Source organism: Tachypleus tridentatus, chromosome 3, assembly GCF_004210375.1.
Source record: "Tachypleus tridentatus isolate NWPU-2018 chromosome 3, ASM421037v1, whole genome shotgun sequence".
Lineage (NCBI taxonomy): Eukaryota > Metazoa > Arthropoda > Merostomata > Xiphosura > Limulidae > Tachypleus > Tachypleus tridentatus.
Genome location: NC_134827.1, coordinates 89406610 through 89432596, shown reverse-complemented (window position 1 = coordinate 89432596; position 25987 = coordinate 89406610). Strand labels below are relative to the sequence as shown.

The window sequence follows — 25987 nt, the reverse complement described above, 5'->3', positions numbered from 1 at the left end:
ATAGACCAGGTGCAAAGTTCCATTAAAGAGAAAGAAATGATTCCATAGTAAATGGAGGAGGCTACAGAAAACAACTGAAATAAGATAGTGCAGACAAATAAGAATAAAAATCCTCAAGAGAGCAGCTGACACACTCTTCAGCCTCTTTGTGCAGAAGATCATAGATGGTTTGTGCTCAATAACTGGATGTAAGACAACATTTGCAGAAGGTAGAGACAAAATCAGTATGACAGGCAATGGAGAAGGAGACATGAAATGAAAGACCAATCCACTCATAAGAACCTGAATGACTCACTGATCAGTGGCAAAGACCTCCCATAGGACTGTACCCTATAGGGTAGTCACCAATGCCATTGTTAGAATTCCATATAAGTGGAAGATAACCACTGGTAAAGGCAGAATCTTCTTTGTGTTCCAATATGAAACCCATATATGAAACCCAAAAAGGAGATATAAGAAACCTCCAGGAGAAAAGTCAAGAGGCCAGTATCAAAAGAAAAGACTGGATATGAGCCACACACACACCTGAGATTTCATGGGATATTAAATACCTTGAAAAATTGAAAGTTTACAAAAAGGAATCTCTCTGAGAGCTGAAGAATGAAGCTGAACACCTCATACAAGGCATATCTCTTTAAAAGATCTTAGCAACAAACCAACCAAGAAACCAAAGAGGGAGCAGAAGCTGATAACCATAACAAAGCAGAAGTCAACAAATGACTGAGATTGTCTGAGTCCTATCACAGTTAAAATTTCAGAGAATCTCGGTTATTTATTGACTTCTCCTGTTGTACAGCATAGAAGAATTTGAGAAAACTGTGCAAGGTTAAGATGGATAGTGAAATCAGGCTTGAAACCCCAAATAGGGACAAGAGGATATAACCTCTGAGAAACTAAATATAGGCCCTCCAAGCAATGAAAAATTAAGGCATAAGAATCCAACAGTTAGGAAAACGAAGGCATGGCACCACCCTCTCAATTGATCAACAAGTCTTCAAGCATGAAAAGCAATATCTGGTGAAAAGTGAAAGAGTAGGTAATCAACTAAATAACTTTCCCAATAAAGATTAATAGTTGTAAGCCACAGGAAAAATGCTCAAGACGACATAAACGTTAGTTACAATGTGTAAAAACAGTGTAGAAGACAGAATGTTCATCCAAAGCTTGTGATTAGCTGTATGAGCAAAGGAAGGAACCAGAAAATTTATCACCAGTTTGTCTCTGATCCCCTACAAACTCTGAGTCCAAAAGAGAAGAAACTTCAGATCTTATATAATGCCCATGAGGTACTGGATGTCCTCCATGGAAAAGGAGTCTTCCTCTGACAACCCATGTACCACTAGTCTCTAGAGATGACAGATTTGTAGCACTAAGAAATTGTGTAAAAAAACATGAATGTGAGAATTCATATCTGAAATATCTCAAAATTTTTTTTATTTTTGAAAATAAACAATAAACTCCAAACTCAATAATATGGGTTGAAAGAAAAAATTATCCAAAGCATAGGTATCATTAAAATTATTGTCTTGATTAATTGTAACTAGCATGTGAGATAATTTTCTGTTATGAAAATCAAGACAAATAATACAATTATAAACATGTTATTTTAACACAATAAGTTTCATGAAAATTCAAAACAAAAGTAAAAGGCACATGGTAGTTTCGATTAAACATACTATTAACCAGAGAGTTCTTACTAGTTTGAATTTATGTATAAGATGAGAAGTAAAAATTAAGCATTGTCTTAAGAGTAAAAGGTATCATCTTATACACCAACAAATTCAATACTTTCTTCACACAGAAAAATAAAACACATGAAATGAAAAAAGAATTAAGAGAATTGTATGTAGAAAATTAAACACGTAAAATAATTAACACTAACACTAAATTATTTCTGATGGCAACTGACTACAGAAATGTCCTTATAAGTTGTGGATACCTTCTATTCAATACAGAGACAAGAAGAAATATAACAGTCTGATCACTTGCAAGCCAAAATAGTCATAACTCAAATTCTCTCTCGTTTTAAATACATTTCCTCTTGCTACAGTTATAATACCAGTTGAGAAGTATTAGCCACATTTCAATTTCAAACAGAATAAACAACCACGAAACGGGAAAATCTGGTGAATGAATTATTGAAAATTAAAGAAAATGTCTCAGGCTATCTGGGTATTCAGAAAAAGATCAGTCTGATGACTGTCATCTAAAGAGAAATTAATAGAGCTGACTACTGAGTCTCTCCCTAATGGTGCAAATGAAAGCTGACATATATTTTCTAGTAATAGTTCTAACTCAAAATTAGAGAAATATATTCACAGAGAGAAAAAAAAACTATACATAATGTCAAAAGCAAGATCACTTCATGAATATTTTAAAAGTTTGCAATATCCATAGTTATACTAAACAGTTTAATAAATCAAATGGGGTTGGTGTTTAAACAGAACAAGAAAATAGTCTTCTCTGTGCAAACAAGTTGTAAAACAAATTGACATTTAGAATCAACTTATATTGAGTTATAAATATTACTAGTAAAAAACCAAATCAAAATTATAATAATAATAATCTATGACACCAATAAACAAGTATTAAAACTTTCAAAATAATACAATCCTGTTTATAATATTAACCTATTTGTGCACTGAAAAATAATAAATAGGGAGTAAATAATTCATTTTTTCCTCCTTGCCTTTTATTAACTATACATTATAAATATGGTTATGGTCATATGTCATGTGTAATACAGTAAACAAATATCAAGAACTTCACGAGTTAAGTACTCAATGTCATTAAACTAAACAAGTTGATTTTATGAATGTTTAAGACATTTCTGGGATTACATTTAAAGAAAATACGATGAAGTGTCATCGATAAAAAAAAAAAAAAACTTTTGGTACAAAAATGTACTGCAAATCTTGAAAGTAATTTTTGTCCGAAACTGATATAATGTTTAACACACAAATGCCAAGTCTTAAGAGTTATGCTCTTTGCTTCAGGCAAGATTAAAAGAATGAAAATAGTATCAGTATAAATTTATAAATCTTTGTTTGTACAACAGTGTATTAGTTATATAAAGACGAGAGATTTATAATAAAATTTATATATTTTGATTGTAAAATTATTCATCAATTTTAACAACAGGTCAAATGGTAAGTATACAACTCAAACACATAAAAATTTAGGTAAATATTTCTGAAAGACAAAAACAAGTCTTGAAATGAAGTCAAACCTTAACAGTATTCATTAAACCATTTCAATATATCTGTTTATTTCATAATACAGTTTTTTTTCTCACCAGTTATTGTTACTTTCTACATACAAAAAACTTTTTTTAAATATAATAACATTTTTCTACAGTAAAAGCCTTTCTTACCTTGGTGCCTGAGCAACTTCTGAAGTAAAATCTTCTTCTCTAACTTCATCAAGATCAGGAATTGTGGGTAACTCTGGGGAAAACAAATATAAGTAGGTACAATAATATATGCTTTAGCAAATTATACAAACAAGAATCTAATTAATTAAATTGTTATGATTTAACAATTATCTGAAAACAACAAAACACGTGTATTTACTTTCACATGATCTTTTAGCTTAATTTACTGAAAACTTACTAATAGTTCTAATAAGTGAAATACTCTTGCATATGGCTCAGTTCAACAACAAATATGACTTATTAAGTTTGGTACAAAGTTACACAAGGGCTATCAAAGCATAACCATCCCTAATTTTGAAATGGAAGACTAGAGGAAAGGAAGTTAATCTACAGCATTAAACAACATTTTATTTTTTTTACTAATTATTATCCTGTACAGCAAGTTATATTTACATTTTATTGTAATTTTGAAACTAAAAAGAGCCTCACTTTTAAAACGGTGTTTGTTGGTTTTAAATTTTGTGGAAAGCCACACAAGGGGTATCCGTGCTAGCTGTCTCTAATTTAGCAGTGTAAGACTAGAGGGAAGGTAGATAGTCATCACCACCCACCACCAACTTTTGGGCTACTCTTTTACCAATGAACATTGGGATTGACAATTACATTATGCCCACACAGTTAAAAGTGAAAACATTTGGTGTGATGGGAATTCAAACCCAAAACCCTCAGATTGCAAGTTAAGCACCCTAACCACCTGGCCATTCTGGACCTGATAATTGTGTATAAAATAATTATTCTTTCTATCATTGAACATTACAAAAGTGCCAAGAAATATTAGTGCATGACAGACTGTAATATCTTTATATTCAAAAACCTAATATGAAAAAACATAAGGAGTTTTTTATCTGTTGTGTGAGAGAGGTAACAAATTAATTAAAACCTTTACATAGTGTATTATAATGTAACTTTGTGTACTAATCATTTCCTTCTCAAACTTGAGATAATTAGGGCTAATTAACCTTGCTTAAAATTATTTATTGTTACAAACATTATTTATATAAATTATATGTTACCCTAACACTAATAAAATTACTGATATGGATGTAAAAAAAAGAAGAGAGTACTGTTCCACCTGAATCTGAATCTTCTTTGTCTAAAACTGTTTCATGTTTAGGTGACTTTGTCGTTTCTCTGCAATAAAAAAAAAAAAGAACATTTAATGCTTGTTGTAGATTTTATAATATAAACTCACACCATAAACAAAAATCCATAAAATATTTCACTCTGGATAATCCAGGCTTCAAACAATTAGAAAAATAACTATAGTATGTGCAATAATAATTTCTTTATAACAGAACACAGTTTTAAATAAAAGTACTGTCCTCACAACAAAAACATAACTTTTCAAAGGACTGTACATGAGGACTTGACTATATCTTCAATGATGTAATTTTAAATGCAGTACTAAACTGGAGTTCTTTAAAAATGTATTTTTTAAATAAAAATACACTTTTAATGTATAAAAACATTAAAGTTTTTTATCAGTAATACGCAACACGTGTCAAAATTATTCAATATAAAGAGTAAAGCATGACCAAAGAGAACAACCCAAACACTTTTCCAATGCAGTGCTTCCCTGCAACAAATACCTTTTTTAGAAAATGTTAAACATTTTACAGTGAGGTATGAATACTCCAATTACTAATTACTAGCACAAACAGCTCCCTATTGGGTGGAATTTCTATTGGGTGGTTATTTTTCATTATATCTAAAATTCCTTTTTGTAATCAATCTTCAAACCTCACTTTTATTTTACACTATTAACACTTATTGTAATTTTTCTTAACCAGTTTTCTTTTTTGAAAAATAATACATTTCTAACTTCTTTACACGTATCATTCTTGTTTCCAGTAGTACTGCACTGGAAATGAGAAATTATTATAACATTAAACAGAAAGCTACTCAACACACTTCCACATGTAACTTTCAATACAATATGAGAAATTATTATAACATTAAACAGAAAGCTACTCAACACACTTCCACATGTAACTTTCAATACAATATGAGAAATTATTATAACATTAAACAGAAAGCTACTCAACACACTTCCACATGTAACTTTCAATACAATATGAGAAATTATTATAACATTAAACAGAAAGCTACTCAACACACTTCCACATGTAACTTTCAATACAATATGAGAAATTATTATAACATTAAACAGAAAGCTACTCAACACACTTCCACATGTAACTTTCAATACAATATGAGAAATTATTATAACATTAAACAGAAAGCTACTCAACACACTTCCACATGTAACTTTCAATACAATATGAATATCTTCACAAAATTTGTCAGCACTTCAGTTAATATTTAACATACAAAAAAGTCACACATTTTAGTGAAGTACCTTTAATAAAATAGAAATTTTTCCATGAATATATTGAGTACTTGTTTAGAATAGTCCATGTGTAAAGTAATTTTTATCTTAAAATTAAAAATCTCAAACTTTCTTTGTGTAATCTCTAAGACCTCCTAAATACATTTCAAATGTTTTTGAGTTTTTTCAGTGAAACTTCATAGTTTATCTGTTATTTTCTCTACCCTAACTCAAAAGAGGATTGGTTAATTTGACTGACCTTGTAACAAAAAAAAACAACTTACTTGCCCTTTTTTATTTTCTAGAATGACTTCATACTGTAATATGAAGCTACATTTGTAACAGTATACATTTACTCATAATTAAATTTTATTGTTTTATTGCCCTTTGAACTATGACTAACAATTGTCCATGCCATTAAAAGCTGTAAATCAATTGGGACACTGCAGCTTATGTTATGCTACTTAATTACATTATCCATGAACTACTACAATTGGTATATGCATCTCATGGATTTGGTTTGCAAAACATTTTTATTATATTATTATTATTATTTATTTTACTTAATCTAATCTTAACTAACTTAAAATATCCTTATTTTACAGTTTAGTTTTATAATTATACATAAAGAATAAATATAAAAAAAGGAAATAAAACACTTATCAAATCTTTTTATCTTGCTCTTGGTTGTTGGAGAGAGTTACCCTTAATTTTTCATACTATTCATAGTATTGCAATTAATAATTTTTCATTTAATTAAATACTGCTCTAAACAATATAGACTAATAGCATGCATAAAGTAAGCAAATTCACTTACCTCTCAAAATTATTTTGGCTTTTCAAGTTAGTCATTAACTTTCTCATGTGAACAATGTAGTACCCTTAGTGAAAATTACATTTAACCATTCAGAACATAACATTATACATCATTTGATAGCTGAAAACTTTGAGTTTATATTGGTTATAGGTAATATGGGAGAACAATTAAAGAATTATAAAAAAGAAGATATGGCAGGTAGGATCTGATTTTCTATTAAATAGCTCTATAACCAAGCAAAGATGAAGACCATAATAAATGTGGTTTATCTGAGCAATCAAGATTTTATAGAGTAATTTATGTTCAATTTTGTATTTTTCAAGGGGTAGTGGATAAAAAAGGGATGATGACATCTATGATGTTTTATCTATGTCATAATTGGGGAAATTCAGGAATTTTATATATAATGCCTTGTAGAATTAAGAACTTAAAACATGTACTATTAAAGTATGGATTATTGGCTAAGAATTTATGTTATTCTAATTGGTATAACATAAACAAAAATTAATTTAATAAAATGTTGAATGTATGACACTAAAGCTTTCTTTCATGCTCAGTAAAGGATACCTGTAGCAATAGGGTTAAATAATAGTACACAGATGCAGCTTTTGATGGGATTATTTTTATTTTTTCTAACTTTACTCCAACAATACAACCATTGATGTAGCCATTTACAGGTAACTGTCTTTTATTACATGAAACACTGATTGAGCATTCTGCACATTTAGAAAACATATCAGGTGACACACCTGTGCTTTGATTTGAATTAGGTTTTAGTTCAGAAATAAATAATGCTTTTTTTATATTTCTTCTATTGATGTTTTTTTCATTACATAATAACTTAAAGTTGCTAATATTAAGTGGATGCTGATTCACTGTGCTGTGTTTACAATAAACATATGAATGGATAATTATTATTATTATGTTACTTGGTCCTAATTTTTATGTTGCATCCTTTTTAACCTATGTAAGTGATGTTGCATGTTTGCAATGATTGCTTTGAAACTTGTAGATGTTTCCATCACTGAAACTGTCAGAATAAATTTTCCTTTGATAACCCTTTGATTTTACTGCTCAATTTTTGAATTAAAATAACTTTATAGTTTAGAATGTATTTTTTTGACACAGGTTTCCAAATGTTTAACCCTATAAACAAAGGTCATGACTAAAACACTATGTCACATTGTATTTGTTGGCTGGCATTCAAAATTTTTTTGAATGACTATTTCATGAAATTACATCTATAAATTTGGTATTTAATTGTAGATCATAATTCAAATTTTAGTATTATATGTAAGTTAATTTCGTAATTTTAAAGTAAATATTAAAAACAAAACACCTAAATATTGATTTTTGTGTATCATGTTGAATGCAACACTGGTTCAAATTATCTGTTTGTGATGTCCAAATACAAAGTCTATAGGTAAGTTTTTAGTAAGCTCAAAATTTCACATATATATTTTTAGACCCAAACATAGTTACTAGGCTTAATTAATTATAGTGGAATACTATATCATTGATAGAGTAGTCTATTATTTTTTTTGGTTACTTGAAATATATATATAAAACCTAAAATTATTTTGCTTCACATCCTTTACGTGTGAAATTTGATAAGACCTATCAACCTAGGGCAAGTAGTAAAATACTACAAAGATCATAACTTCTTAGAAGAGATAATTGTTTGCTATGCTTCAGAATTTACTGGTCTATGTTTAAAAAAAAATAAAAAAAAATTTAAGCTTAAGAATTTATGTATATAAATCCTAAATGTATTATAACTGAAATATGACTATTCTGCAAAAATACTAGTCCACTATAACACAGCTTAGACAGGTCATGTGGTAAAGGCCAGTCTTATATTTTTGAACATGGTAACATGAGTGCACATCCACCTTATCAATGCTACTTCTCTAATGTTAGCATGAAAAGGTTAACAATATATATTATTCTATAAGGTTATAAGACTTAAGCTATTTAGGTTAAATGTCTGTTTTTGTGTTACACTTTGTGGTCATTCTTGTACAAAAAGAGCAAAATTTATAATTATTTCCTAATTTTTAATGGTGGTTAAAAGGTTGGTCAAATTGACTGAACCCATAGAGAAATGCATTAGTGAAATTACCATAATTTATATTTATTTCCTAATATTTTATGGTGGTTGACCAAGCATGTGCACAGGCCTGCTGGAAAGCAGCCATGTAGTGCAAAAGTGTGGAATACCTACAAAAAGTATCCCAGGCCCGTTTTTGAGCCTTCTGTGCCATATGACAGACAGGATTCCACCACGGACGAGGGTATCGTGGAAAATGTGTCAAGATTTTAGGAATACACTGAGCAGCTGCTTGTATAATACAGTCAGTCACTGCTGCCACACAGTCCTCTATTGATGGCTTACAGACGATGGCAGGATTAAGTTCTGCGAGAGCAGTAAAAGAAGGCTAGTTTGCTTGATCCAGCTTCCAACAGGGCACAGGTCAGGTAGCATCAACCACAGCCAGCCTCTCTCAAAATTACAGGAAAATGATCACTGCCTCGTGGATTATTGTAAACCCTCCATAAAAAATGGGAGAATACATGAAAATAAGTAGAAGAACGGGTACTGGAAAAAGAGAGGTTGTGATCAGAGAGCATACGCTCTATGGAGCAACCTCTCCTATCAATATCAGCACTTCCCCAGAGGGAATGATGTCCATTAAAATCCCCCAGGATTAAAAAGGGAGATGGCAGATGTTCAGTGAGCATCAAGGTCTGATTGATCATAGGACTCTCCAGATAACAGGTAAGAGAACAAACAGTGATGGTATGACCGAAGAAAACATGGATGGATACTTCCTCCATGTGTGTGTCGAGTGGCAAAGACAGGGTGGGCACATGATCAACCAACAGTGCCACCCCTCCATGCACTCGTCCATCACACAGTGTCATTTCTGTAAAAAAAAACCACCAAAAGGTAATTGTATAGGGAGGTTTCAGAAATATTTCCTGTAAAGGAAAGTCATACAGAAGGGTAGGAAGTAATCAGTGTTTTGAAGTCATTCAAGATTAGAACATAAACCTCGACAGTTCCATTGTATCAAGGTGGCCATTTTTATTTATGTGTAGGCAAATTGGGTGAAAAACCCTTCTGTTTATGACCACACTTTTTTCTTTACTGTCTTTATTTGAGGGAGGTTTATCGACCTTCATGAATCCTGTCCTGAGTTGACTGAGCAGGTCTTTGCTGTTGAAAGAGGATTCCAGCAACTGAGGATGTGAACAAATAATCATTTTGCACCTTGGTGTGGGAGAAGAAGATGTATCCGAGGAAATTCTCACACCCGGAACCAAAGGAAGTGGATCTTGGGATTTACTGGAATGTATGTGATGGACAGAGATGGGTGTTGAAGTTGATTCATCAACTTTTTTAACCATGGAGGTCAAAAGACTTTTCATTTGTTTTGAAAATGATTCTTTTGGAGGCACAGAGAGATCCATCTGCATTCCCACAGTAGTAGTGGAATGAAGTGCAGCAGCATATGTCCAAGATGAAGTGGTGGACAACAACTTTTGAGTTTCAGGGTAAGTAATGTTATGAATCATTTTCAAATGCTGCACCTCTTTTCCTTCTAAACATTTAGGGCAACAATGAAAGTAGGATTGGTGAGAGCCATAGGCATCGTGATCCATCTCACAGCAACAAGCACATGTCAAGGAACCACGACATGACATCTTCGAGTGACTGAACCACTGACACTGGAAACATCTGAGAGAGTTTGGAATGTAAAGCCATACCTTGCAATTAGGATAACCTGCCTTAATGGTGGCAGGTAGACGTGGCAATGTAAATGTCAGAATGAGGACACTGGTTGGCATTGTAATTCCATCTTTGCAAGTGGAGATATGCCACACTGTAGAAACTCCTTGGGTGGAGAAACCAGCAAGAATCTCTGATTCGGGGATGTTCTTCAAATCCATCTCAACAGGATCACTCCTTGTGATGAATTCAAAGGAGCATGAGGTGTAGCTTTACTAGGTATATCCCCAATCGCCTTTGAATGCAAGAGGAGTTCACTGTGTTGAGATGTGGATGTTTCCACCTATATGTCACCAGATCGAAATTTCTTTAGTGGCTTTGGAGAGCCAGCAAGTCCCTCTAGTCCCTTCTGAATGCAAGAGGAAGACACTTGCCCTGAAGGTTTGTTTGAAAGAGAATGTAGTATAAGAAAATGAGGTACAGGTGTTATAGATGTTGAATACTGCTGCTCAGAATCTTCAAGACATGGCTATTTCCCTAAGAACTGTTTTTTCACTATTTTATTTAAGTTTTTGTTTGGAAAATCCATAAAAAGAAAAGAATATTTCAGTGCCAACTGACCCCAACCACCATGGAGCCCTACGTGGGGACACATTACAATGCCAAACAAGGACTCTGCAGCAACACCATGGTTTTGTGAGTACTATACCCAAACACCAGCATCAGATACAATGTCCACAACACATGTTGAGAACATCCAGCAGTGGTACTTGGTTGACCCTAGCCCAAGTGGACCAGCTGACTGACCCAAGGGGGGCCACCACAAGGCCACCTGTCTATAGGAATTCAAGGCCAAAGTGGTGTGTTAGGACTGGACCCCTCAACCACCAGAATTTTATCCTCCCTTTTACGGATCACCACGCATGGCAAACACATGGGTGAATGTTTAGAACCCAGATGAAGTAAACATAAAGAACAGAATTTTCCCTGGGAGGTCCCTTCACCATGTACAGGAATCCACACAGAAGGACAACAGGGAGGAATACAAAAGCCAAAAACTGGACCAACATGCATGCTAACAATAAATCTAGCTCATCATCAAAGAACCTGGTGATTTTGAAAATCTTCTAACAAAATGAAGTGAAAAGAAAACAAAATGTTGAATTTTAGAGTTTTAAGGTCACAGACTTAATCTTTCTTATCAAACTACATTGAACTATTCAGTTGAACTTCAAATTACAACTTAGAGCCCCAAAATTCAAGAAGCAGATGTATTAATTGAAAGTTAAAAATGCTTCTACCTGGCAGTGGTAGGCTAGATCACAAATATCTGACATGTCAGACAAGGCCTAACTGTCTCTTCATGTAACTGAGAAGTAAACCTTCCTGCACAAACCAAAATATCTGTGTACAGAGAAAAAACTAAAAATTTGCTTCCAAACCTTTCTGTCATCAAGTAAGGTTCAGAATCAAAAGCAACTGGGAAAATATCCAAAACATCACACACTCGAAGAACCAAAAGAAGAAAAATAAATCAAAGGAACTTATCCCAAAGTGACCTCCTTTTCATTTTTCATAGGTTATTTATAAACTTTGCTGTTGCATTAACTGGAACAGAATTTGTGACAAAGTTGTTTTGTAAGAGCCATCTACCACATTCACCCTAGGGAATTGAAACCCAGAACACCAGCTCAACTAGATGACACAATAACATTCAAAGTATCTCCTTAATGACTGTAATACTGAGAAATATGTTAGTGATGCTTTGTCCAAAAAAGTGATAACATTATCTGAATTAGTTGCTAATATACATTACCAGGATAGAAGCATACTGACACAGTTAGAGAATATAACAAGATAAATACTGTCAAGTGCAACTGAGTGGGGTGTAAAAACTGAAGCAAGCAAGAAAAAATCAGATCAATACTTAAATGGTCAGAGAAAGAAAATCTGATAGTCAAATAATGGCAATAAGTGGGAGCAGAAATATGTGATTCATTCGTTAAGCACCATCATGTAAACATGCATTATATAAGGAAATTCTAACCTATTTCCAGACTGCTATATCTTACCTAACTGTGCTAGAAGGACTATCATCTGCCCAACCTCCTGTCTTCCTCGATCTAGGTGGAGGTTGAGGAGGGCCATCGAACTGGAAAGAGAAATAATAAATACTCGCACACACAAACAGAAATAAATTACAAAAAAAACTACAACATAGATGGCTGAGCATGGAAAACTTCTAGATTTTTACACTTTTAAAAGGAAAAGAAATTCCAAGCATATACTTGCCTCTAAAACACAGTGTGTCTCTTCCTGTTGATTAAAACTCACTCTGTCAAAATCATATGACCTAAAGCTCTGAATACCATTAACACAGTGTGCTATTTTCATCATCTCTTTCTCTCTCTGGGTGACATATTCAATTTGAATTTTGGCAATCATAGTTCCTCATAGGTTCTTGTGTTTTATAGAATTTAAAATCTCAGTCACACCAACATCCATCCATTTGCTTATGCTTCTGATCTATCATAGTTTAATCTTGGTCTTCATACAATTTTCTACCCTTTAGTTTTCCAGTAATTACCATATTTTCAAGTTCTTTCTTTATTGCCATGTGTCCTAGAAATCTCAGTTGTCTATCTCTGATGGTTATGAAGAGTTTTCTCTGTGTCTCTGCTTTTATCAGTGCTTCCTCCATTGGTTACATGGTATGTCTACAGAAGTTTTATCATGATGATTCCAGGCAGTGGTCTGGCAATGTCTTCTGCAGGTTACAGTGCCCAGTTGTCTAGAGCAAGATTAAACTGCCATTACTCTGGTAAGACCAGGTTTCTGCCAACTGAAAATACCCACCATCCTGTTTCCACAATAGTTTCACTATAACCCTGGGTAGAGGGCCCTTGCAGGTGTTACCAGCTAGACAGGCTGGAGCTGGGAGAATTTGCTATAACACTGTTTCTCAAATTTTTTCAGCTAGCAGCACACTTTTAACATTCCAAACCTTTTTGTGACACATGTATATAAATTTGTATGGTAGGCATAGTAGCACATCCATGACTAAAACAGGCAGAAATTACCGTTATACTATGTATAGAAGAGAAAATGTATCAAATTTGTAATAAATATACAATACTAAAAAAGTTACTTAATAATTCAAACAATTCCACAGTGCACAGTTTTGGAAGCACTGTGTTAAAGGGCAGGGTTGACCACACCATAAAGGTTAAGTATTTAACCCCAGCTACCCATAATTATTTATCCTCCCATGAGATGTTTATGTGGATACATCAGGAAAAAACACTAGCTCTGACCTTCCAACCCCAAACCAGATTTCCTTTGCAGACACGATGTGAAACTCTAAATCTTTTGAAGGGAGACTGGTTATAAAGTGTTTCATAGGTAAGTCTGGTGGTTTTCGATTTTACATTTTTGGAATTAACATCTAATTTCAATACGTACTTGTCACTGAAACATACTTTACTGATTACTAACACTAAAAATGGAATTAGAGAATATCTCAGGCTGAGTGAAACACTACACTGATACCAAATGATGGCTACTGGAATCAAGCATGAGAAGAGAAAAGCAGAATTCAGACCTAATTATGTAAAAAAGTCTGAACCCGTAATTAATAAGGAGTGTAGAGGATGAAGCATTTGTTAAGAGTATATTACAATTAACAAAATCTGATACACTGCTGTATAAAGACACTCTGATGAAGCATTCTTACAAATTATTTATGTAGTTACCCAAGAAACTAGTACCTGCCCTACTATTGTAGGTATAATTATTACAAGATTAACATGTTGTAAACTTATAAACATATTCGATAATCAAAATAGGAATTTGTAGTTTGAGTAATTATTATCTACAGTATCTCCAGCTTTATTTCTTTACTCTTTCATGATCTCTACTTGCAGATTTTTAAATTCCCAATTTTGTATCTCATTTTCTGGCTTTTTTTCATGGCAATTATGGGCAAAGGATAATTTCATATTAGCTAATGTTAAATATTGTAATGACAATAAACATAATCAGTAACTAAATGATACTGTTCATAATGATTTACTGTAGCTATAAGCTATGTGACTGCATTAGTTCAAGATGAGAAATGTTAACCCACAGCTAAAGATTGTCATAAAGATATATTTGAGAGTATAGTGAGAATTTATAGTTTCTGCATAACCAAATTCTCTTTATATAATGCATAGCAATGGACAAGTATATGCTCAGACTAAGACATAACCTCCACTAAACACATATAACATTCTACCAGTAGAAAAGTAGCCTTTTCAAATCAAACATATAAATCTATAACACTGCTTCAAATAAACCTTCATGTCTTTTAAAATAATTATTATACGAATTTGTGTAATAATATCCAATATCATGTATATTGATTTTTTTGTTCCTTCAATTCATACTTAATAAAGAGATTTGCTACCTTAAGATACCAATTATATAATGTACAAAACATCAAGAACCTAGATATTTCAATAATCTAATGATCATCTATTAATTATTGGCTAGTAATTTCAGTTTCACCATGTACTCAAGACTGTTAAAGGAAAACCATTTGTAAGAAAGCAAAGTTCCAGGGGTAATTATAATATTGTTATACTACAATTGATGTTTATAGAATATGTAAAATACAGAAAAACAAACCAACCTTATTTAGTATTCTACAAATTGTTTGGGTGTAACATATTAAGCCGTTTTTGTTGCAAGCTGACAAAAGAAAAATGAGAATAATATTAGGTTGTTCAAAAATAATGGCAGATTTTTATATGAAAATTTTAGTCATTTATAGGTATAAGAAACCTGTCTTTTTAATGATTTCATATATACCATTGAAAAACTAAATCTTCTTTCTATTCATTAGTACTTTTATTCTTTTCTAAAGCTTTATATCCAATATTTCAGACCCTTACAATTACTGATGTAAAAAAAATTGCACATTATTTTTCTGCATGAATTCAAACTCTGTCATAATGCTTTCCAAACAACTCATAATATTAGCCAAGCACAGGGCAAAAGAACCACTTCCAAACATACATGACAGCAAGAGTTGCAACTGTTTCATGATGGAGATGTGAGTCTTGAAGATAACAAAGGCAGAGATCGCCCTTCTGCTGTTTGATAATTATCAACTGAGAGCATTAGTGGAAAGAAACCCATGACAAACTGCTTACAAAATGGCACAAGAATTTGATCTTGGCATTTCCAAAATTTTAGACCATCTAAAGTGGGTTCTCTACTCTATGCTGACTCTTTGCAATAGAAATGACCTAGTTCTTGATTGAATTGTCAACTGCAATGAAAAGTGGATCCTTTACAACAACAGTAAGTAATCTGTACAGTGGCTTAACTGTGACAAGGTTTGAAAACATTTCCCAAAGTTGCACTTACAGAAGGTTATGGTCACTCTATGGTGGTCTGCAGTTGGTATTACCCATTACAACTTGCTCAACCAGGGTCAGAATATCACTGTGAAGGTTTACTGTTAAGAACTTAAAGAAATGCATGGAAAGTTGTGTGAAAAAATGCCAGCACTAATCAATCAAAGAGCACCAATCTTGCTTTATGACAATGCTCAGCCATGTGACTCAAAAGACACTCCAGAAACTCAACAAATTGGACTACAAAACATTGCCTCAATCTCCTTACTCCCCAGACCTGTCGCCCACCAACAACCACAAGCATTTTGACAACATTTTACAGAGTAAGAGATTCAACTACAGAGCAGCAGCAGAAAATGGCTTTAAAGAATTTTTGAGTCCTAAGACTTCAGAGTTTCATCATCATGACATAAACAATCCTGTTTCATGTTGGAAAAAGTGTGTAGATTCACTAGGTTCTTATTTTATTTGATAAAGGATCTTTTCAATTTTTTATTTTTTATTAAAGATAAAATTTAAAATCTACCATTATTTTTTAAACAACCTAATAATTGAAAATGGGCTGTTCTGTCTAACATGCAGGATTTTTTTTGTGTGTGTACAACCTCAGCAGTTGACAGTAAAGATTTTAAATTGTTGTTTGAACTGGATATTTACTGTTATGGTTCTTCTTCTCTGAAAGTTTTATTATGGTTTTGTACAATTCCTTTTGATCCCTATTATGAACTATTATAAATTTTATTTATTGAAAAATATGTTTTACCATAGTCCTACCTGCTCCATCCTAGATTACACTCTATAGATGATTAGTACAAGTATAACACTACTAGTTAAAATGGAAAAGAAAAAAATCCTTACATTTATAACTTTTCACAAGATAAAATCTGGCCATTTTCACCCATAAAAGTCTTGTTATGCCTCACATGTTTCAGAAGTACTGCAGAACACTAACTCACAAATAAAAATTCTTCACTTGTGCCTTGTAAGTGTAAAACTCCCATGCTTTCCACCATGAAATCACTGTCTTTTCAATTTGGACATTCTAGTCTTCAACAAGCCCACACACAACAGCCAACCAGAAAAAACTGTCTAAAATGTGTCTCTGGAGAGAGTCATTAGTCTACAGGTGCCATACAGTAACAATTATAATGACTTGTCATTGTCACCAAGTTTCATTGTACAGAATAAATTTCTGATGTCACTGAAATCTGCAGAAACCAGTTGAGGCACAAAATGCAAGAGAATAGGCAGAGATTGAACTGTCATAAGTCTGTTCACACCTGTTTAAAAACCATGTTAGAATTTAACCTGTAATCATAGCCACATATGATGTCTATATCAAAAACAGTGAGAAAGCTGATTAGTCATTCATCATGTCATACAGCAACAATGTTCTTCAAATGGCATTCAAACTTTTCATAAACAGCACAAGGATGAAACTATTCTTGATGACAAGAAACCAAGGAGAAACTTTAATACACAGGTTTTGGGCAAATGTGGTCCATCCATACATAAACATCCAAAGAAAAGGACCTTTGATCAAGAATATTATTGGACTCTCAATAAGTACAATGACAACTGCCCTCCCTACTGCCATTGAAGACATACATATGCACTGTAAGTTTAATTTAATTTATTGTAGAAACCCCACACAGAAGGAAACCTCCATGGGACACACTGTGCCAGAGAATGGGAATCAGAAGTGACAAAGACTCATTCTCCACTAGAAGAAAAAGGGAGGAATATGCATTGGAGAATCCAGAAGAATGACACACTGGAGACAGTGCAATGAGTAAGTGTCTGTGATTTCCTATTTTGAAAAGCAGAAAGACCACTGACTGTAAGAATCATGGGTAAGTAGGGATGGGCAAAAATCCCCACGTACATTACTCATTAATTTCACAAGTGACAATCCTTTATATATGAAACAGTGATATATATATATATGTATGTATGTATAAATGTACTGGGAGTTGTCCACATTCCAACCAGAATGATCTTCTCTGAAGGTTGGTGGTTTCAAGCAGCTAAACAAAATAACATATCAAAATTCTTATTTTCAAAAGTACATTACATGGAAATTATTCATTTTTTTGCAGATACTAAAATTTCATCCTCCAGTGGGACAGTAGTAAGTCTTCAGATTTACCATACTAAAATTAGGGTTTCATTTTAACTCACTGGACACAGCAGATAGCCCAATATAGCTTTGCTACAAGAAAAGACATACTTCTAAAATTTCATACTGATATCAACATTGATCTATAAGTGTTTGTATGTGCTGACAGCAAGTCTGGGTAAAAAAACTTATAATGAATAAAAATGTTTCTTTTGTGAGGGGCTGTTATGAAGAAAATGGAACTATTTTTGTTGACTGATTGAAAAAAAAATGATTTAAATATATTTTTATTTATTTATTATTTTAGTTTTGTATCATATAAATGCATGGTAAGAAGAAATTGGTGCAAAGAAACATTATACAGACTTCGACTTTCCACGAACACATCAGTCACAAGCTGACAAACTCAACCAGTGAGTGTAATAGGTGAAAGATCACAGGAAACATGAATTGCATGGAACAAATAGACAGGAAAGTGAACCATTAAATAATATAGAAGGAAATGAACTAGGCAAAGTAATCAATACAGATATTAACAGGAGTAAAGGTGGGAAATGGAAGGTAAGGAAATAGGAAGAAAGGACCTTACTAGGCAGCCAATGTTCTGGGAAAGATGGCCCAATCCACATTAAGGATAACATACGAGGAATGATAAAAAAATGCAAGAAACATTAATGTCATAAATATCATAACAACAATGATTGCAAACCAGGATAAGGAGGAAATATATCTTAAGAGAGAGATGGTACTAGGAACACATTACAATGGCAGAGATGCCAACCATTATGATTTGAGTGTAATCATTACAATTTTGGTGTATACATTATGACTATAAGCTCATACAGACAAATATTACGACTTGTTGCAACTCCCAAATTATTATATAGGCCTATACAATAAAGTGATAAATTGTTCCCCCAGGGCTTGAAAAGAAAATTTCAAGTGAAATACAAATAAATTTTGATAATAAATAAAAGACATAGTCCAAATGGCTACATGTGATAATCATGTTTATGCTTGAAATAATAAAAAAAATATTTGTATCTCTGACGTTTACCAATAGTCTGATTGCGATGCTTCTCCATACTGGGTACGTGGGGAAATCCATAGTTACATCACCAGTGCTTGTCAGCCAATCAGCGCTCGCGTAGATGGGTATTTCTCATTTTCTATGCAGCATAGAAACACCAATGCGATCATTCACAAGATGGAAAAAAAAAAGAGGCCTCATTCTTCAGATTGTCTTGTTTCTGGCAAATCTAAAAGAGCTAAAATTGTGAAAACACTTTGTCTACAATCATTACGCTCAGTCATTTGAAATAGTTGACATCTCTGCAATGGGTTCAAAGGGAAAACCAGACAAGGCATGAAGGACAACACTGAGATCCCTGTTCAACAGAACAAATTAATGTGGCAGATGGACCAGGTGAAAGGAACAAAAAAAGGGAAATAAATGAGGAAGAGAAGGCTTTCCAGAAATGAGTGAACAGAAGGTGTTCAACAGGGTAGCCCTATAAAGAGTAACATTTGAAGTACACAAGTCCTGAGCAAACAACCATGTAAAAACTGAAAGAGGTGAGAAACAGTAGAAGACAGTCAGCAGCTATGGTGAATACACAAAAGTCTGAAGAACATCAACACCTCTGGCATACAGACAAGAAGAAAGGGCAAATAGTAAAGTCAAAGAAAGATGATACATGGGCTGAAGTAAAGGACTGGACAAAGGCCACAAATGAAGATGGAATATGGTGATATTGAGATGAAATACTTTTTACTGCAGTTGTCTCAGGACAAAAGAGTGTGTGCATTTTCTTATAGCAAAGCCACATCAGACTAACTGCTGAGTCCACCAAGGGGAATTGAACTTGTCATTTTAGCATTATAAATCCAAAGACTTACTGCTGTAGCAGCAAAGGACTAGGACAGAGGAAAAAGCAGGGATTGTTGCTCCATTAAGGGCCAGAGCAGTAAAACCACATCTGAAATAACCAATATGAAGTACCCAGCAGAACAAAACAATGAGTGGTCTGGATAACATAAATTATTTTGAAGAGGAGCCTGATCATAAAGTTGGCACATAGGTGAAGACCTCTCCAATCTTGACTGAAAGCAACCATTTCCAAAGCTAAGGAGTGAGAAATTGGAAACCAAAAGGAAGGAAGTTTGGCATTTCAGTGAGTGGCAAATGCATATATCTGTGGTGTTCCCAGCTGAAAATACACCCACAGAAATACCTGAAGATGATGGGACCCACTCTGTGACAAGAACCTGGTTGGGATGGGATTACTGATCAGCTACAAGATTCATAATTCTGGGAATATGACACACCAGAACCACCAAATTGTGTTTCTTGCCCAAGTAAATGAGATCCAGAGTCTAAAAACCCACAGACCTAAATTGATTTTCCCATGCTTGGTGATATAACTGATGACAGTAGAATTGCCTGAAGGAAATTATGTATAACCCAATAATTCCAGGATGTTGATAAGGAGGGTATCCTCCTTGACTGACCACTGCTGACCGAAAATCTCTTGGGAATCAAGAAAAGAGCCAAACCTACCAAGGAAGCATCTGTGAACATAAAAGACTTGGGACAAGACAGAGGAATGTGAAACCCCACAAAATTAGCTGAATGTACAATTACTCAAACAGCAAGGATTGTGAAAAACCAGTACATAAACCAAAACTTATTAAAAAAATAAGGTAATAATCAAACTGTAAATGCAAATTTAAAGTAACTCAGATGGTAAAAGAATTATAACAAACTAAAGTATCCAATACTAAGCAGGGGATATATGAAAGAGTTGAATTATTAGGTGCAAAAAATATATCCATCTACATACTCACACATAAACTTCCTAAACATGAGCAAATGTTTACTACTAGATGTGAGGAATACAAACTGAAAAATTTACCACAGATCTCTTAGGCAAAAGAACTATATCTAACCCAGCAAAGCACATGAAGGTGCAGTAAAAAATAAAAAGTGTCATTCAAAGAAATTTCCTCACAAAAACTGTCAAGTGAAAGGAAGAAATCATCAGACAAACATAAGATATGAACTCCCCACAAACACAAACTTGTCCTTCCTAAGCAGATATCACCACCATATTAAATCTCAAATTCATATTTACAAATTAAAGCCTGAATGCAGAAATATGTATAAAACAAAATGAGTGGAAATAATAGAAACCAAACACAAAATGTCAAAATGTAAAGTTAAAATAGATATACATTTGTGATCAAGTGCACAACAAATTTTGTAATCAGACAGAAAATAAGTTAAAAACCATGTCTACATACTAGAATGCCAATCAAGAAAGTGAGGTTTGTGATAGAATAGCAGAGGGAGATAGTTGTGGTAGTATAAATGGCATAGTATGATTAGTAAGATAGTCACATTATCAGCACATTTTGAAATGGTGCAAAAACAAAAGGGTTGAAAAGACTGGATCAAGATAGCTTTGTGTAGCATCCCAGTAAACTTACTGGCAGCATTGAAATGTAACTAATAAAGCATATCTATAGCTATAAATATTGAATGAAAAAGATCTGTTTTATAAAAGGGATAGAAGGAATGAAATACCATTTGTTGATGAGTGTGAATAAAATGAAATGGTACTTTTGACATCAGTGACAAAAAAAAACAGCCTAACAAGAATAGTATACCACAAACAAAGAATGGGGCAAAACCTTGATAACATAACTGCAACACCAGAGAAGAATTAACCATGTTTCCAAAAGAAACAGACAAAAGCAACCCATTCATGATAACAACAAATCCACTTGAAGTAAAAATGTATTCTCAGGACAGCTGATATGTGTATTAATTTTTTTTGTTAACCTGAAAATGACCTTAGAAAGTCAAATCATTGTTCTGCACTTTATTTTAATTAAAGTTTTAATACCCATACCAGCCGTCTTATGAATACAAAAGAAAGCCATGAAAAAGTAGTCAATGGACCTCAGAATAGAATATGGAGGAGTTCAAGAATGATAATAAAGATTAGATTAGACTAGAGATAGAAAAACATCCAAAAAGAAGGTGGTAAAGAGAAAACATAGTTGTTCTAGACAAAAACATTGCATTGAAAATAACTCAACAATACTTATGAGAGATCTTACTGAGTATTAAAGAAAAAATACAAAAAGAAAGGCATGCACAAAGGAACATGTCCTTTCAATTGTGACACAAACCATTCAGAGCCAGAGCAGACAAATGAGGGACCAAACTGAAAGAGAGAATACTTGTCTGAAGCAGTGAAAGCATCAGTCATGGGATGTCTAAGATGATCACATATCAACCAGAAAACAAATAGGTGAAAATTCCACTGTATAGGAAAATCTTTACACCCTTATGAAAGGGATGTATCCAGAGTGCTTATTACACCTGACATATGACAAGGAATAATATGAATATTGTTAGTGTGATATCTCAGTAGCAGGAAGACACCCACTTGACAAACTGTGAGGATGACTGACCTCCATGACAACTACAAGAAGACACTATTGTGAAAGTGTATGTAATTTTGGTAGTGGAGAGACAGTAACAATTGATTAAAAACATGGCCAACTAAATGTTCAAGAATGTGGATATAAGATACCACCTTGAAAAACATCCAAATGTTAGAAATTTTTGATCTCCTAAATCTGTGTTACCATTTCAACAGACACACAGTTGTGAAGAAATGAAGAATTGTCATTGTGAGAATAGTAAACTCCTGTAGTGAATACCCAGTCCATTCAAGGTTGGAAATGTCATTAAAGAAAGTACATGTGAGCTCAACTAAGTTATTTATTATACTTGCTGTTGTGTGGCTGTATAATATGAAGAACTGAATACTGGCCAATGACACTTTTTCTTCACCTATCCAGTGTATAGGTTTTTCTCATACTGACTATAAAGCATGTTCATACCAACAATATTTTTGATACTTTCCTCTTCTCTCTATAGTTAACCTGTATTCAGGGTCATTAAAAAGGAGTGAAAGTATTCGAAAATAGTACAATCCAATAACACATGTTAATCAAAGTGTAGCTTAAACTGAACCTCCCTTGAACTTAGACTTCAAAATTAAACAAGTTTTGGAATACTTAATTTATATCTATTAAAACTTCTATTGTGCAGTTATATAATGTGAAGAACTGAATAGCAGCCAATGACACTTTTTCTTCACTTCATCTATCCGGTGCATAGGTTTTTCTAATAGTGACTATAAAGCATGTTCACACCAACAATATGTTTGATACCTTAATGCTAGTTGAACAAAGGTTCTGCTGATGTTCCTTGACTGATTCAGAGTAATATAAATGAGTTAAAAAAGATGCCAGAAAACAAAATTTATTTACTTGAAAAAAAAAACATTTCACAGGTAACTACAATTCATCAGACCAAGCAAACTATGCAGAGCTGAAACTGAATCATGTAACAAACTCTTAAATTATGGCTGTCTAAAATGGTCATTCACATACAAGAAACAAAAGACCTGAAAAAAGTAAGTAAATAAAAAATAGAATATAGATTCATGTGGAGGATTTGTTAATTTGATGAAAATAACTGAATAAAAATAACAATTAAAAATAGAGAATTAAAAAAAAACACTTTTCATAATAAATTAAAACACAAGGATAACTTTCTCATACTACAGAAATAGACTTAGTATTTGAATTAGTAAATAAATGAGTGATAGTAATAAATACATTAGAAGTTTAACCTTAAAGATGACAAGTTGATAATATAAAAACAGAAGAAACCAGACAAAAGATCAGGCTTTTTAACTAATAGGTAAAAGCAATAATTAGATGAAAGAACTAAGAAACTAAGTATGTAAGAGAACTATACTGAGAAAGAATTGTGACATATTATGGCCACCTAAAGCTGATAGTCACTACTGGTTGAAAGGAGGAAAAGTGTCAAAAAGACAAAAGTAGAAGTTCAAGTAGATCCTATCTCCATTAAAGATTAAATAATTGTGAAGGGTGCACACATGGAGAATCTAAGGTGAATATCTTTAAGGTAACATTCTTTATTCACTAAGAAAGCATGGATAGTGATTCAGATATGAATGGAGTAGGAATCAATACAAATCAATGTTCATGTTTTACTGTACTTCTATGAATATCACTGCTCAATAATACACAAGGAATAGAGTAAAAATTGTTCTCAAATTAATATGTATAGATATCTATGACCACAGTATCTTGTATTTTAAGTTTACATTGGTCCAAAAGGGTCAGCGTCTATTATCTAAATGTGGTAGTAAGTAGTTAAAACAAAAACATGAAAAGATCATTGTAATTCTGGATATCCAATATTTAATAAATTATAAACTGAAATATTTCTGATAATAATACAAGACAAAACACTGCTGAAGGTGCTCAGAGACATTATTATATGTACTTGTTAAAGGAGTAAGAAGTATCCAAAGATGTATTTTCACTTGTACCCTTAACAAATTGTGTTATATTTTGGCCTTATTCTCCCTATTGAATGGAAACAAAATAACAGTCACCAACAATTGAATACATTTCCACATAGAGCACACCAAATTCAAGTAACACATGGCTAATAAGAATATTTCAAGAAAATAAAGTTTTGAGGACAGTTTGAGCTCTTACACAGTTCTCAAAATCTAGTAAAAAGAGAACTTGAGATGCTCTTAACAACTGTTCACATAAGTACAACTAGCACTATCTTTTTTAAAACTCCAGTACTTTAGAACAGAAGAATTATATAATTCTTAATTTTTGAAAAATGTATATGTTCAAAAAATGCCACTATCATGGTAAAATGATCATATGGATACTTCAAATTGATTGATTACTTACTTAAACATTTCTTCGTATTTTATTACTACACTTTATATTCAGTTTTTCACATATATTAAAATTTTTACCCAATGTTAAATATTTCATCATTTAAAATGTACAAATACTCAATAGAATATCCTAAAAAAAGGTGCATAATGAACAATTTGTTCTTTCTTCAAAAAGAAATTGGCAATAAAAATAAATACAATAACATCTTATTGTATTTACAAATCTGTACTTTAAACACATTTAAAAATTTTCAAATTTGTATTAAAGGTAGCAATTAAGTAATACTGAAAAATTTTGCTCACATTTAGGAATTGGAACTTCAGTTAACTTTATTTTCAGTAGCTAATTTTTATATTGAATATTATGATAATGCAGTGAGAAGACTAATCTATTCAAGATAAAGCAATATTTTACTTGTGAATGAATACACAAAGGTTACTTCTACTCTTTTAAGACTTTTCAAAACACCTCTAAGTCAAAAGTTTTAAAGAAAACTTAAGCTGTAATTTTCTTACATCTTTCAAAGGAAATTCAGACGATAGGCTAGTCAGCTCATCAGGACCTGCAAGATTCGGACTCTGTGATCGTCGACCACGGCGAGGTACAGCCTGCTAAGTAATCAATCAGTAACACTTCAACAACCCCAATACAGCTATAGATAACCAATACTTTAATGTCATCCTTAATTTACGTAAGAAAAAACAAAGGCCTGAGCACTGACCCCTGAAGTAACTTCTAATAAAATATTATTCCTCTTATCCAACTACCTAAATACCCAATTAACTCATCTTTTCCCAAACTCTACTGATGTCATTTTCTAAGCCAATCTTCTAAATAAAATCTTGTAATTTTTTTTTTTGAAAACTTAAGTACACCAAGTCCACATCTTTTCAGTTGTTCTGATAAAGAATAGCATCCTCACACACAAATTTAGTGAAGCAAGCATTGACAAATACTTTCAGATCTAGGAGCCAGCCAACAAACTCGGGATGTAGAGCAGAAATTAATTTTGGTTGCAAAGTTCAGATGATGTATGGTACCCAGGGTTTTCATATGCAGGATCTCGCATGCATTCAAATCATAAGTTTTCCAGTTCAAGCCTAGCTTTGGCTCTTTTATTTTAATGTAGGCGTGTCTAACCTAACTTCACTACTGAAAAAAGGTGGCTATAGTAGTACCTTGATTGTCCATTTCTCCATTATCTATAATAATCCATTACCTACAGTTTTCCCCTTTCCCCAAATTCTCTTAAAATAATTGTGCCATTATGATTCTTGACAATAATTTTGATGTTGTGGAGAAACTATCACTCAGAAATTAATTTTGGTTGCAAAA

General features: G+C 32.8%; 1 protein-coding gene across 3 annotated transcripts in view; it reads right to left on the bottom strand.

The window, feature by feature from the left end:
- Positions 1-25987, bottom strand: part of IFT43 (intraflagellar transport 43) — a 72839-nt gene that overhangs the window by 27332 nt on the left and 19520 nt on the right. Inside the window, exons 3-6 of one of the 3 annotated variants that reach the window (XM_076495525.1) lie at positions 25168-25263; positions 12385-12464; positions 4506-4564; positions 3374-3446 (exon numbers count right to left, since the gene is read on the bottom strand). In XM_076495525.1, coding sequence (XP_076351640.1) covers positions 3374-3446; positions 4506-4564; positions 12385-12464; positions 25168-25263 — 308 coding nt within the window. The remainder of the gene's footprint in view (positions 1-3373; positions 3447-4505; positions 4565-12384; positions 12465-25167; positions 25264-25987) is intronic. The other 2 variants (XM_076495526.1, XM_076495527.1) reach the window with 2 other exon arrangements.